General features: G+C 41.7%; 1 protein-coding gene across 3 annotated transcripts in view; it reads left to right on the top strand.

Annotated features, from left to right (window-relative positions):
* Positions 1 to 3,158, top strand: part of SH3YL1 (SH3 and SYLF domain containing 1) — a 43,848-nt gene extending 40,690 nt beyond the window's left edge. For all 3 annotated transcript variants that reach the window (XM_017514026.2, XM_017514025.2, XM_037733296.1), the window contains one exon: positions 2,309 to 3,158. In XM_017514026.2, the coding sequence (XP_017369515.1) occupies positions 2,309 to 2,499 (191 nt within the window). In that variant the 3' untranslated portion in view covers positions 2,500 to 3,158. The remainder of the gene's footprint in view (positions 1 to 2,308) is intronic.
* Positions 3,159 to 14,531: the final 11,373 nt, after the last annotated feature.

Raw genomic sequence — 14,531 nt, 5'->3', positions numbered from 1 at the left:
CTGCCCACCGAGCGCTGCCCACCGTGAGCGCCGCCCGCCGTGAGCTCTGCCCGCCGTGAGCGCTGCCCACCGAGCGCTGCCCACCGTGAGCGCTGCCCGCCGTGAGCGCCGCCCGCTGTGAGCGTCCCCCGGGACTGCCGGCCGCAGTGCTAGAACACGCGGCGGCTCTTCCCAGACGCACGGCGATCGCCGCTGCTATCACTGCCGTTGTCCCTACTATGTGTTTTCGGTTTTATAAATGAGACTGCAGGAGTATAAATGCATGGTAGCTAAGACGGCTGCGGCCCCCAGCACGTTCCCTGATGCTCACAAGCACTCTTCCAATTCACCTCTTCCTACGATCTCACACGTCTGGGAGACCAGGGCGGAGAACAGAGCTCCCGGAGGGTGTTCACTGGTGCGGTTGATCAGGATGCAACTTTACATGTGGCTATACTAAATGGAAGCAGGAACAGGAGATTTCCAGGACGGGTTTTCTTTAGCATTAGCTTGCATCCTGCTCTGGTGACAGGGAAGCGAGGCCTGGGCACCTGCGGGCTCCTCACCCAGCACAGCTCCCTTAACAGCGCGTGGCAGCAACTGCTCCTTAGTGTGTGTGGGGTTTCGTCAAGTGCTCAGTTTAGCTTGCTTCTACTGTTTCTAGACTATGTCAAAATTTTATTTTGGTGACATTCTTTTAACCTTATTCCTTAAGATTGATAAACTAAAAGTAAATATAGTAAATATTAAAATATTAAATATTTTAATATATTATATATAGTACATATATTCCTATATTATTTAATATAAAATAATACAATAAAATATTTTATTTATAGTAAATATTTTATTTAATATAAAATATTAAAATATTTTAATATATTTAATATATTTACATATTATAAAAATAAAATATACAGAAATTCTTTGTGTTATAGAAAACAGTAGTATTTATACCAGTATCATCTCTAATTTAATTGTATCATTCATTATTAGGATTATTTCTTAGGAGAACTCAACTAGATGGTACATACTTTAAAGAAAGAACTGCAGCATCATCTTGTGTGAGCTACACATTCAGTGTTTTAGTCAGTATAAAGTGTTGACTATTTTTATTTCTTACTGATGGACCAAGTTCACATTATTATTATTATTGTTGTATTATGGGTTCAAATAGGGCCTGGCTGTAGAGTCTGGTTATTGAGGTTTTCTATGTGTCTGAACATCTAATTTATGCACAGAATTCTATGAAACATAGAAGCATCAGACTCTATATAGCTGAATGCTTAAAAACTGTCTGTTTCACTATATCTTTATGATGTTATATGGTTTATAATATTTAATGTCCTTTATTCATGTTAACTGCTCAATTCTCATACAATACATGGTTATACACATTGCATTGAAATACTTGTGAAACATATGTAGAAATGCTTCTACCTGTGCTAATTCCAATTTCATCTGTGATACTGAGAGAATGGATCAGTTAAGCACAGAAATGTAAACAGCCACAGCGCCCCAGGAGAAGAAATGTCTGCTGATGAAACAGCAAACCATAACTGAGCTGCAGTCTTCAAGCCCAGCGAGTAAAAAGCCGAGTTTTAAAGTCCAATCTTCTAGGGTTTGACCATGAGCTCACATACCAGCCTTTGTCCAGCATCTGTCATCCACGAGGCTGTCACGAGTGTCTTAGCCTCTTCCAGCTGCTGTAGCAAAATGCCATAGCCTGGGTGGCTCACAGACAATGGAATTTTATTTCTCACACTTCCGGAGACTGATTCCAGGTTCAAGGTGCCAGAAGACGAGGTGTCGGGCAAGGGCTGCTTCTGCTTCACAGATGGTGCCATCTTGCTGCGCCCTCACAAGGAGGAAGGTGCCAGAAGGTCCCTTTGGGCTCTGTCTGTAAGGACACTGATCCCATTCATGAGGGGGAAACCTAATCACCCCCAGAGACCCCACTTATAGCACCATGACCTTGGGGTTGAGGATTTCATCACTTGAATCTCAGGGGGACACAGACATTCAGACCACAGCAATGACTACTGTATTAAAATGGAAAAAACACGTGTTGTATTATCCCATAGATTATTCAAAATTCTGACAATTATAACCAGAAGCACGTGCTAAATCCATAGTTAGGTATACAATAATGTGCAGAGAAAAGTAAGTCTAATAATGTGATGCAAATTGCAGACTGTGCTGTGGGTTCTGCCAGCCTCCGGGACACCAGCATGCCAAGCACTAAGTGGTTAATTTTTATCTTATCAGCACATACTCCCAGTTTTTCCCCAAAGAACATAAATATGTGAATACTTTTTTCTTGTTTCAGGCAATTTAAATCCACCCATAGAAGTGACAGCACTGTATTCATTTGAAGGACAGCAGCCTGGGGATTTGAATTTTCAAGCTGGAGACAGAATCACAGTTATATCAAAAACAGATTCACAGTTTGATTGGTGGGAAGGAAAGCTTCGAGGTCAAACTGGCATTTTTCCAGCCAACTATGTAACCATGAATTAAAGCTTAAACTATTTTCTTCTTTGAGAATTACAGAAAAAATTATTTCTACACTGGCAGGATTTACTAGTTAAGCAATGTTTAATATAAATTTACAAAAAAAAACTTCTATAAATTTCCATTCAGTATGTAAAATATTTTGTTTTCCTATATAAAAAGAGTTGACCTACATATCTTTAAGTACTTTGTGCTAACTTTATCACATATGTTGTGTCATACACTAACCTGCAATTTATGTGGTCATAGTTCTTTTGTGAACATTTTCAAACGTCACTAAGCATTTGATCTGGCTATGTACGTGGTAGCTGTATTTTAAGAATTTTGAGGGTAGCGCCATGAATGTCAATTCATACATTTCTATTTGCAAAGTGACTAGAGAAAAAGAAATCAGCTTATAGGAGGTATCAGTAATGTTTAGAGTTGTAAGTGTTAACTGGACTATGAATCCTTAGAAATCATCTTTATACCTTCAAAAATTGTACAAATGCATTCATCATAGAAACATGATTACAAGAAGTCTGAACACCATGTATTTAAAAATATGACATCTCAACTTTTCTTCCTTATGGGGATGTTTGTTCATTGCCAGCAGTAGAATAAACTTAGGGTGACATGGCTGACTTGTCTCTAAATAAAATTTTAAAATGTTTACTAAGTGAATATTTCAATTTTGTTTTCTTACTTTTTGTAAGGTAGGTGGAGGTCCTGTATCTCATACGCAGGGTAAAATCCACCTCCATTTGGGATCCCTGAGCTCCTCCCTGAACTCCAGACTCCCCTCTCCAGCTGTGCACCTCACAGTTCCATCTGGAAAGGAACAACACCTCAGCCCTCATGGGCCCAAATCCAAGCTCTTCTTTCTCCTCACTTAGCCTGCCCCTCCCACAGTGTTCCTCTTCAGGAAATGGAAATTCCATCCCTGGATGTCCTTGGTCCTCAGGGTGACTTCAGAGCCAATGTTCATTCTTCTATCTCATGCCCTCTATCAAATTCACCAGAGATTCTGTTGCCTTTCAGACACTCGCTAACCCAACATTGCACTCCCGCTCTGCCCACCCCAAAGTGAGCTGCCCACTCAGCCCCAACTCCCATGTAGACTCCTTGCTTCAGCCCTGCCTACCCCCAGCGAACCCTCCCGAGGGGAGCAGGTGCACATGGCACCATTTGGCCTGCTATTCACTCTTCATTGCCTTACGTCATATACACACCTGTGCATTTGCCTTTATTTATTATACCTTCTTAAGACATGGAAAAGGAGAATAAAGACCCATGTTATCTTCACCTGACAAGAGGTAAAACACAGTTATTTCCTTCTTTCTAATCCCTTTCCATTCACCACTGTCTCCTAACTCAAAGGGAACATCACCCTGAGTTTGCTGTTTTGAATTCCACATATTTCTTTACATTTTTCCTACATATATTTGTGTCCTTTAGCACCATATGGTATTCCCTTCCATGCTTTTAAACTTAAAAAATTTAAACTTTTAGACTTATAAAAAATACAATAAATTCACTCATTTACAATGGACTTATTGTAAAGAAACTGCTTTATATATTCAAGGAATTAAAAGAAAAAGTAGAGAATTTCAGCAGAAATTTGACACCATAAGAGAGAATTGCATGAAAAACGTGAGACTGAAAATAAAAATAAACTAAGAAGACAATCAATGGATTTAACAGTCATTTAGACATACCAGAAAAAAGAATCATCGACCTGAAGGCATACGTCCAGCCTGAAAGCTGAAAGAACTGAAAATACTAGAAAGACCAAAAGAGACTTTATGAGTTAAGGCAAGAAGGTGTAGAAAGTGAGTAGTGAAGGTTCTCATCAAAAAGTGGAGAGAGAATCAGGCAGATGCTGTACATGAAGACAGAATAGTCCAAAACTTTACCGAGACATTGAACTGCAGAGTTAAGAATTACTATGAACTCCAGGTAGAATGAACATGAGGAGAGTCACATATGTGCACATCATTATAAAACTGCTAAAAACCACAAAGATAAATCTAAAAAGTAGATGAGACACTGAGTAATGGGTACAAATGCACACTTGGAAAAAATAAGACCAGGCGTCTGATCCATCGTTGGGGTGACTACAGTTAACAATAGTCAATTGTGCATTTCAAAGTAGCTAAAAGAGAATAATTTGGATGTTCTTAGTGTAAAGAAAAGATAAATATTCAAGGTGCTGAATATCCCAATGCCCCTGATTTGATTATACAAATGCATCAGATTATCACATGTATATAAAAAATATGTACCTCTATTACATATCAATCTTTAAATGCAGATGAGAACTGTTACAAATCACTAAGATGATAAACAACACAATAAAAAAATGGACCAAAAGTTTCATTGATTTCATCAATGAAAATATATGGATACCAAGTAAGGACAGGAAAAGATGTTCAATATCTTTAACAACGAAGGAGAGCAAATAGAAGCTGAGAGTGAGGTGTTGCCATACAACCTCTAAATGGCTAAAATGAAAACAACTGGTGATATCCACAGTGAATGAGGGTATGCAGCCTGGAAACTCCCATACCCTGTGGCTAGAAATGTAAAACTGTGTAGTCACTTTGGAAAGCAACATGGCAGTTTAGCTTCTAGCCCAGAGATTTCATTCCTGGGTATTTGTCCAGGAGAAATAACAATACACGTCCACATAAAGTATTCTATGATGTTCGTAAGAGCTTTATTCATAATGACCCCAGACTTGAGACAATCCAAATGTTCATCATCTGTTTAGTGGATGGAAAGAATCTGCTCTACCTGCACCATGGAACACAACTCAGCAATAAGGAATGGACCCTAATACATCAACAATACGGTGCATCTTTACAGCATTTTGCTTCATGTCACAAGTCAGACACTTTCTAAAGACTATATAAATCCATTTACATAAAATTCCTCAAAAGGCAAAATTAGAGTAATGAGAAGCAGAAAAATATTTGCCAGGTGCCCGAGGTTGAAGGAGGAACTTGACTGCCAAGGTTCACAAGGGCACATCTTAATAAATTTAAAACAAATACATAATCCATGTGCCGATCAATGACCTGTTAATATTTAGCAAGCTAAAGTATATTGGACAAAAATATAAATATAAAAACACAGATTAACCCACCTGTCAGAATACTGCAGATCAAGCAGACAAAACATATAAATGTATAGATTATACATAAATAAAAGGTATCCAGCTGATTTAATTCGAGACTGTACCCTGAAATTAGGCTGCCTATTTATATCAAGTATCCACAGAACATTCCCAAAAGTTGACAATGCCACAAAGAAAACTTCTTTTATGCCACTGTGAGAAGTCGTATAGATAATACTTCCTGGCTCTATACTACAAATAAGAAAATCCACGCTAGCTTGAGAATTTCAAACTCTTAATAACTCCGGTTATATACATGTGCATGTGTGTATGCACGCACGTGTGTGTAGAGTGAGTGTGTATACACATGCACAACACACATAAAAATCCTAATGAAAGAAAATAAAAGATAAATGACTATGTTACTTAACTCTTTTCAATTAAATTCAAAAGTATAAATCAGCTTCATAGTATTAAAATTGTTTCAGAGGATAGCAAAATAATGTCCAAATACTTGAATGATTTGAGCCTAATGCTAATAGCAAAATACATCTCAGATTACATCTTTTAAAAAAGCCCAATCTCATTTATAATTATTGCTACACAAATCCTAGCAACACAATGATGTGACAAAGACCAGGGGTAAACCTCAGGCTTGCTCAATATTAGGAAATCTATTATCATTCATCCTCTTAACTGGTCTGACAATAAAAATAAGATCATCCTCATACATCCTGAAGAGGCATCTGACAAAATTCAACCTCCATTTTTTTTTTTTTGAGATGGAGTCTTGCTCTGTCACCCAGGCTGGAGTGCAGTGGAGTGATCTCGGCTCACCGCAACCTCTGCCTCCTGGGCCCAAGCAATTCTCCTGCCTCAGCCTCCCAAGTAGCTGGGACTACAGGCGCCCACCACCACCCCCAGCTAATTTTGTTTTGTATTTTCAGTAGAGACGGGGTTTCGCCATGTCAGCCAGCCTGGTCTTAAACCCCTGACCTCAGGTGATCTGCCACCTCAGCCTCCCAAAGTGCTGAGATTACAGGCAAGAGCCACAGAGTTGTCAACTCCATTTTTTATGAACACACTCAAACAGGAGTAAATGGTCCGGATACTTTCTTCACAAAACTAGGCTAACGCTATCACTGGAAAACATGAGAAGCAGCCCCTTACAGTAAGTCAGAAGGAGTCACCATCACCACAATGACTCAGTATCATCCTGGAGGCATTCACCAGTGAAACTAGAGGAGACGGAAATGAGAAATATAAAAGTTAGAAAGGAGGAGATAAAACAACTATTATTTTCAGATTATAAGATGGAATACTTGGGAAATCCAAGTGAATCAACTACAAAGAAAAACACAACAGGTGCTATCAATAGTGAAGAAATATAGTAAGTTTCAAAACTAATAGTCAAAATATATAGCTTTTATATTTACCAAGCACAACCAGTTAGAAGATGTAATGAAAAGAATATCTCAATTTTTAAAAGCCACCAGAAGTGTTAAATTCCGAAAAACAAATAAAATAGAAAAAGTTTTAAGACTTAATGAGGAAGATGCTCTTTACAGACATACAACTTAAACAAATGGACTAGCATGGACAGTTCTGGCTAAGAAACCTCACAAAAACATCAGGCTTCTTTGGGCTGTTTCTTCTGAAAAAATAAAACCATAGGATGATGAGCCTACCAGACTCTGAAACACACCCTAAAACTGCAGCAAGCTCATGGGGCAGTTCTTCTCTCCCATCAAGGGTGAAGATGAATGTTTCCTGCTAAATATGTGAGTTCTTCTCTCCTGTTAATGGTGAAGATGAGTGTGTCCTGCTAAATATGTGAGCTGTTTGGTTTGCAAATTGTTAAAGAAGTTTTTCTTTCTTCCTGATGTTTTGAGTTCTTTTTACATTACAGAGATAGTCTCCTTTTTCTGTGCTATAAGTTGCACATATCCTCTCCCAGTGTGTTTTTGTTTTTATACAGTGTTTTTCACTATTTTTAAAACAATTCACCTTTTTATTTTCCTAAGATGGCAGATTAGAGGCTTTTAGCATATCTCAGTCACTTGGAAACAGCAAAATAGTACATAAAGGTCAACTCTGTGAGCTTTAATTCAAGAAAGAAAATGGAAATCTACCAGAATCACAAAGGACACCCAGGCTCCCAGGAAAGAGGACACAGGCAAATAGCCCCCACGACAGCACTCAGCTGATAAAACTGAGTGAAGCCCCAGGACAAAAGAGCAAAGGGAGCCCCTCTGTGACTCCCCTCAGCAACCCAGCCATACTTTGCTTCTCCCAAGTCCTGGAGCTAACTTGGGGAGATGCTTGGAGACCCTGAGAGGGAAACACACTGAGAAGAGCTGTGGGTATTTTCCTAGACCTGGGACCAAGAGCAAGAGCCATTTTTAATCCAGGCACATACACAGTCAGCCATTCCTTGGTGATCCAGCAGTGCGGCCATGCGGGCATTTTAGTCTCAGGCCAAAGACTGGAGTACTTGCTCTGAAGCAGGGGACCTCCATGGACAGAATCATGGAAACCACCTCGGCAGCAGGTGCTGAAATTGTGTTCTCCCCCATTGCAGGAAGGGAGCAGGAGGAGAGCTGCTATAACTGTGATTCCTCCTGGGTGACAAGACTTGGAGCCAGCACCAGCCTCGCAACCTGGAACCAGGGTGTGTGTGTCATCGCTTGGTGCCCTGGCCTGACTTCCTGAGAGCATGATGCAGCAGGGCCCTCTGCGCTCCACCTCAAGGCAGAACTCCAGGCAATTGGAGCACCTGCTTGCCTGGACCAGAAGCCTGAGCTGTCCCGCCCTTCCTGGGCCTAGATCATGGTGCAGTGGGGCCCTCTCCACTCCACATCCAGGTGGATATCCAGGCACTGGGAGCACCTGATCCCAGTGCAGGGGGCTCTATCTGTCCCACGCCCAGCCAGATCTCCAGGTATTTGCAGGCCCACTCTTTCTGTGCAGACACCATGTTGAAGCAAGGCTATCTCCACTCCATGCCCAGGCAGGTCTACAGGGATGTGGAGCACCCACTTTGCTGGATTAGCAGTTCCAGCCATGCCCCCTCCACATACAGAGAACTTGGGGCTGAAAGGTTTCCCACCTTCACACCTCGGCACACCTCTGGGCACTTAGTGGCCACCCACTGGATTCTCCCTTGGCACTGATGCTTATGCCTGCAATTAGGGATCTATAGGCAGATCTGCCTGGCCCTGCCAATTTTGCTCTCCTACCCCTGGCTGGGCAGGGAGCTCAGACCTCTGTGCACTCCATGGATCAGCCCACTGCCAGAGGCAACAGAGAGCTTCTCCCAGTAAACAAGGATCCAGTATATTTCTAGCCACTTGGCTGCAGCTAGCTGTTACTCATAAGCACTATCTACTTGCCTGTAGGTCAAACTGCACATCCAGATATAAAACCTGCTGACAGAAACTCATAGGGCTAAAGAAGCAAAGCCAAGAGACCGTACTCAGCACCCTCTACAGTCACCCACCTATGGAGAGGGGAAAGGGGGAAGAAAATAGTAATATTATAGAGACAGAAAGAAAGAAAAAAATCCTATCCATACTAGTAATTACATTAGAGGTGTCAGCATCTCCAGATGAAAAGGAACCAGCACAAGGATTCTGGCACCATGAAACAAGAGAATTACGAAATACTGCTGAAGAAATCAGATGACACAAACAAATGGAAAAACATTCCATGCTCTTGGATTGGAAGACTCAACATCATTAAAATGGGATACTGCCCAAAGCAATCCACAGATTCAAAGCTATTTCTATCAAACTTTCAATGTCATTTTTCATAGAATTAGAAAACACTATTCTAAAATTTATGTAGAACAAAAAAGAGCCTGAATAGCCAAAGAAATCCTAAACTAAAAAACAAAGCCAGAAGGATCACATTACCCAACTTCAAACTATACTACAAGGCTATGGTAATCAAAACAGCATGATGCTGGCACAAACACAGACACATAGACCTATGGAAGAGAACAGAGAACTGAGAAGTGAAGTGCATACCTACAACCATGTGACTTTTGCAAAGTCAACACAAATAAGCAATTGGGAAAGGACTCCCTATTCAACAGACAATGCTGGGATAAACTGGCTTGCCATATACAGAATATTGAAACTAGACCTAACCTTTTTACTGTATACAAAAATTAACTGAAGATGGATTAAAGATTTAAATGTAAGACCTCCAACTATAAGAATCTTAGAAGAAAGCCTAGGAAATACCATTTTGGACATAAGCCTTGGGAAAAAAATTATGACGAACACCTCAAAGGCAATTGAAACCAAAACAAAAATTGACAAGTGGGACCTAATTAAACTAAAGAACTTCTGTGCAGCAAAACAACCTACCAACAGAGTACACAGACAACCTACAGAATGGGAGAAAATATTTGCAAACTATGCATCTCATGAAAGTCTAATATCCAGATAAGGAAATTAAACAATTCAACAAGCAAAAAGTGAATAATTCCACTAAAAGGTGGGCAAAAGACATGAACAGACACTTCTCAAAGGAAGACATACAGATGGCCAACAAACATAAAAAATGCTCAAATCAGTAATCATCAGAGAAGTGCAAATCAAAACCACAATGAGATATCATCTCACACCAGTCAGAATGGCTATTACTAAAAAGCCAAAAGGTAGTAAGTGCTGGTGAGGCTGTGGAGACAAAGGAACACTTGTACACTGTCGGGTGGGAATGTAAATTAGTTCAGCCATGGTGGAAAGCAGTTTGAAGACATTTCAGAACATGTACTCATACGTTCATCACAGCACTGGCAAATACACGGAATTAACGTAGGTGTCCTTTAGTGGCGGATCGCATAAAGGAATGTGGTACACATACACCACGGAATACTATGTGTTCATAAAAAAGAATGAAATCATCTCCTTTGCAGCAACATAGATATAACCGGAGGTCATTATCCTAAGTCAACCAAGGCAGGAACAGAAAACCACCTACTGCATGTTCTCACCCATAAGTGAGATATAAACAATGGATCATGGACATGAAGATGGAAACAACAGACACTGCTTGAGAGGGGAGGGATCAAGCAAGGGCCATAAAACCTCCTACTGGGTGCTGTGCTCACTGGACACAGAGACAAACCATATCGTCCTCAATAGAGAAAAACAAAGAGAGGCAAAGCATAGGACAATTGAACAGTTTGAAAAGGGTTGCATGCTCTTGAAAGTCCAGAGCTGAAGACACATTCTTCTGAATCTGTAGAAATATTCTATGTTTAACAAAATCAAACAAAATTCTCCAAACACTATTTGTATGTCCTAAGACGTTTGCCGTGCATTTTAAACATCACTAACAGTCCACTTTTGTAAAAAAAAAAAAAAAAAAAAAAGACAGTCTCATAATCCAAAACACTCAGATATGTGTCTTCAGTATTATCTACAATGCAGAAGTTTATCCAGAGTTTCAAATTAAATTAAAAACGCTTGAGAAAAAACAGCCAGAGGCGCTGACTCCCCCTAATGCGGCCTCTGGCCGTGCAGAGGCGGACGTGGCTCCCCGCGCTTCCATCTCCGCCTCCTCGGCTGGTCGGATCCCGGACCCACGGGGCGCGGCGTCGGCCCGGGTTCTAGAGACGGCGCCGGGCGCGAGGGGCGGGGCCGCCAGCGTTCGCGGAGACGGCGGTCAGGCCGCACCGACGGCTGCCCTCGGCGCTCACGTCGCCGAACCGCTCCCGTCCGCAGGTGCCTCACTGTTTCAGTGCGGTGTTTCCTGGCGGCGCCCAAGAAGGTTAGAATGAGGCCACGGGGCTTTTCCGACGTCGCCAGCAAGCAGCTGCGAACAGCCGGGCGGCGCGATGGGAGCGCTGTGAGCGCTGTGGGCGGCGCGGGGCCGCGAACCCCCGAAGAGCCGCGGGGCCTGGAAACGGGGCGGGTTAAATCCGCGGCGGTCACTCCGCCCAGAAGTGGGAAAGCGAATCCTGGTCTTGGTCGGATTCCCGCTCATGTTGGCGTCGTGGGCAGACCGCGGGGTGGGGTGGTCCGTCCGGGCCGTTCTGCCCGCGCTGGCAAACACCCACCCCCACCCATCCCCTCAGCCCCTCCCACCCCGCCTCGTCGGTGAAGCACCCACTTGCTGGGATTCCCAGGGGCCTCGGGAGGAAGGAGCCCAAGCCTCAGCGCTTTCTAAGCGCCCCCAATTCTTCCCCGGAGCAACGCAAACGATCCAGGCAGGCTTCATTCTTACGGGGTACATACCAATTTCCATGAAAAGGTAACCTGGACTTTTTTTTTTTAGCTAAATTAGAAACTGACTAAATAATTCTCACATTCCGTAAGGAAAAGCCTCACACTTACCAACAGAAGGGTGTCCCTTGTAAAAAGCACCCTTCACACTCAGAACCTCCCTGCAGTCAGATTCATCCCAAATGGAATAACTGCAGGGTCTTTTACAATGGCTGTAACACCTGGTTTACTGATTAGAAAATAAAAATAGATGAATTTTACAGCACTACAGAGAAAATCCAGTCTATCCACAGCCACAAAATAAAACTGCTAACAAATATACCATCACTAATGTGAGATGTTAAAAATAAGGGAAATTGAGGTGATGGAGGATGTGGGAACTCTGTACTTACAGCTCAATTTTTCTGTAAACCTTAAACTGTTCAAGAAAATGAAGCCTATTAATTAAAAACTACTAGCTGAAACCACCACTTGATCTTATAATTTAATCCACTTATAAGTAAAATTTTTATTAAATAAAAATATAGCTTTCACTTTTATATGACAACATTGGCCTCTGTTTTCAAGATTCAAACCCTCATATATGTGTCATGTAATTTAAACTTCTCAAGAAAATTACAGGTACCAGGCTGAGAATGCTCTGAGGATGACTTGCAGAGCTACCTGTAGTTAGCTACTCTCTGGGGTAGAACCGTGCTCTTTGTTATATTTTTCAGAAGCAAGAGATCCTGATGGATATACATACAAAAACATGGATTTTGGAAGAACGTTCAGTTCCACGTGGTTATTGAACGTCTGAGCCTCAGAATAGTTTTATCATATGGATTTAACAAAGTTTGAGGAGAATTAAATGAGCTAATGAACATGAAAACTCTTACAACCTCCAAAGTGAGCAAAATGAGGACCACAGTTGGAAGTACAGGCATGGCTGGTTTGATCGCACTCTGCGGATACAGCACTTTTTACAAATTCAAGGTTTGTAGCAACCTTGCAGATGGCAGGTCTATGTGTACCATTGGTCCAGCAGCATGTGTTTATTTTGAGTCTCTGTGTCATGTTTAGTAATTTTTCAATAGCTTTAAATTTCATTATTATTATATATGTTTCAGTGATCTGTGGTCAGGTATCTTTGATGTTACTGTGTAATTTCAGGGGAGACATATGACATACACCTATATAGGAACCTAAACAATAAATGTGTGTGTTCTGACTGCTCCACTGACTGTTCCCCTGTCTCTCCCTTTCCCAGACTTCCCAATTGCAAGACACAACAATACTGAAATTAGGCCAATTAATTACCTTACAGTGTCCTCTAAGTGTTCATGAAAGAAAGAGTTGCATGTCTCTCACTTCAAATCAAAAGCTAGAAATGATTAAACTTAGTGAGGAAGGCACTTCAAAAGCTGAGGTAGGCTGAAAGCTAGGCCTCTTGTGTCAGTTAAACAAGTTTTGAATTTAAAGGAAATGTTTTTGAAGCAAATTAAAAGTGCTACTCCAATGAACTCATAAATGATAAGAAAGCAAAACAGGCTTATTGCTGATATGGAGAAAGTTTTAGTGGCTGGAAAGAAGCTCAAGCCAGCCATAACATTCCAGCTAAGATCATTGATGAAGGTGACGACAGTAAACAAAGAATTTCCATGCAGATGAAACAGCCTTCTATTGGAAAGAAAATGCCATCTAGGACTTCCATTGCTGCAGAGGAGAAGTCAATGCCTGGCTTCAAAGCATCAAATGGCAGGCTGACTCTCTTATTAGGGGCATAGGCAGCTGGTGACTTTTGGTTGGAGTCAATACCCATTTACTATTCCCCAAATCCCGGAGTGCTTAAGAAGCATGCTAACCGCACCCTGCCTGTGCTCTGTAAATGGAGCAACAAAGCCTGGATGGCAGCACGCCTGTTTATGGCATGGTTTATTGAATGTTTTAAGCCTAATATTGAGATCTACTGCCTGCAGAAAAAAAAAAAATCCTTCCAAAATATTGCTCATTGACAATGCCGACAAAGATGTACAAGAAGATGAATGTTGTTTTCATGCCTGCTAACACAGCATCCACTCTGCAGCCCATGGATCAAGGAGTTATTATGATTTTCAGTCTTATTATTTAAGAACTATATTTCATTAGGCTACATCTGCCATAGACTGTGATTCCTCTAATGGATCTGGGCAAAGTCAATTGAAAACCTTCTGGAAAGGATTCGCCATTCTAGATGCCATTCAGAACATTCATGACTTATGGGAAATGGTCCCAATATCAAAATGAACAGGAGTTTGGGAGCAGTTTTGGGGATAGTTGCTGTACAGGTTGTTTGTGGTCAAACATATGGAGAGAGGGGAGGGGAAGCTCTGATGTGAGGGTGAAGCAGCCCCTCCCCACCTTGAGAAAAGTCTGCCTGAAAGGCAGGGGAAGAGCTAGAAAGAGCCTCTCAGTGCCAAGGAAAGCAACTCGAGAGAGGAAGCAGTTCCCATGCCAAAAAAGACATCAGAAATAGCGTCAAGTGTAGGCACCAAAGTCCCAAGAGGATGGAATACAGACTGTACTGATGGAGGCAGATCTGGAGGAAGATGTGGAGATCCCATGAATTTAGACGTGGAGTTCTTGGCTGAGCCTGAGATGGAGGCAGCTAAGGAAAAACACGCTTACAGTGCGTGGAGCAGGGCAGAGTCTCTGCGCTACCTCTACATTCATATTACTTCCCTAAA

The sequence above is a fragment of the Cebus imitator genome, unplaced genomic scaffold, assembly GCF_001604975.1.
Source record: "Cebus imitator isolate Cc_AM_T3 unplaced genomic scaffold, Cebus_imitator-1.0 Scaffold512, whole genome shotgun sequence".
Classification (NCBI taxonomy): domain Eukaryota; kingdom Metazoa; phylum Chordata; class Mammalia; order Primates; family Cebidae; genus Cebus; species Cebus imitator.
Note: the sequence above shows the minus strand (reverse complement) of the source record. Positions and strands in the feature narration are given on the sequence as shown.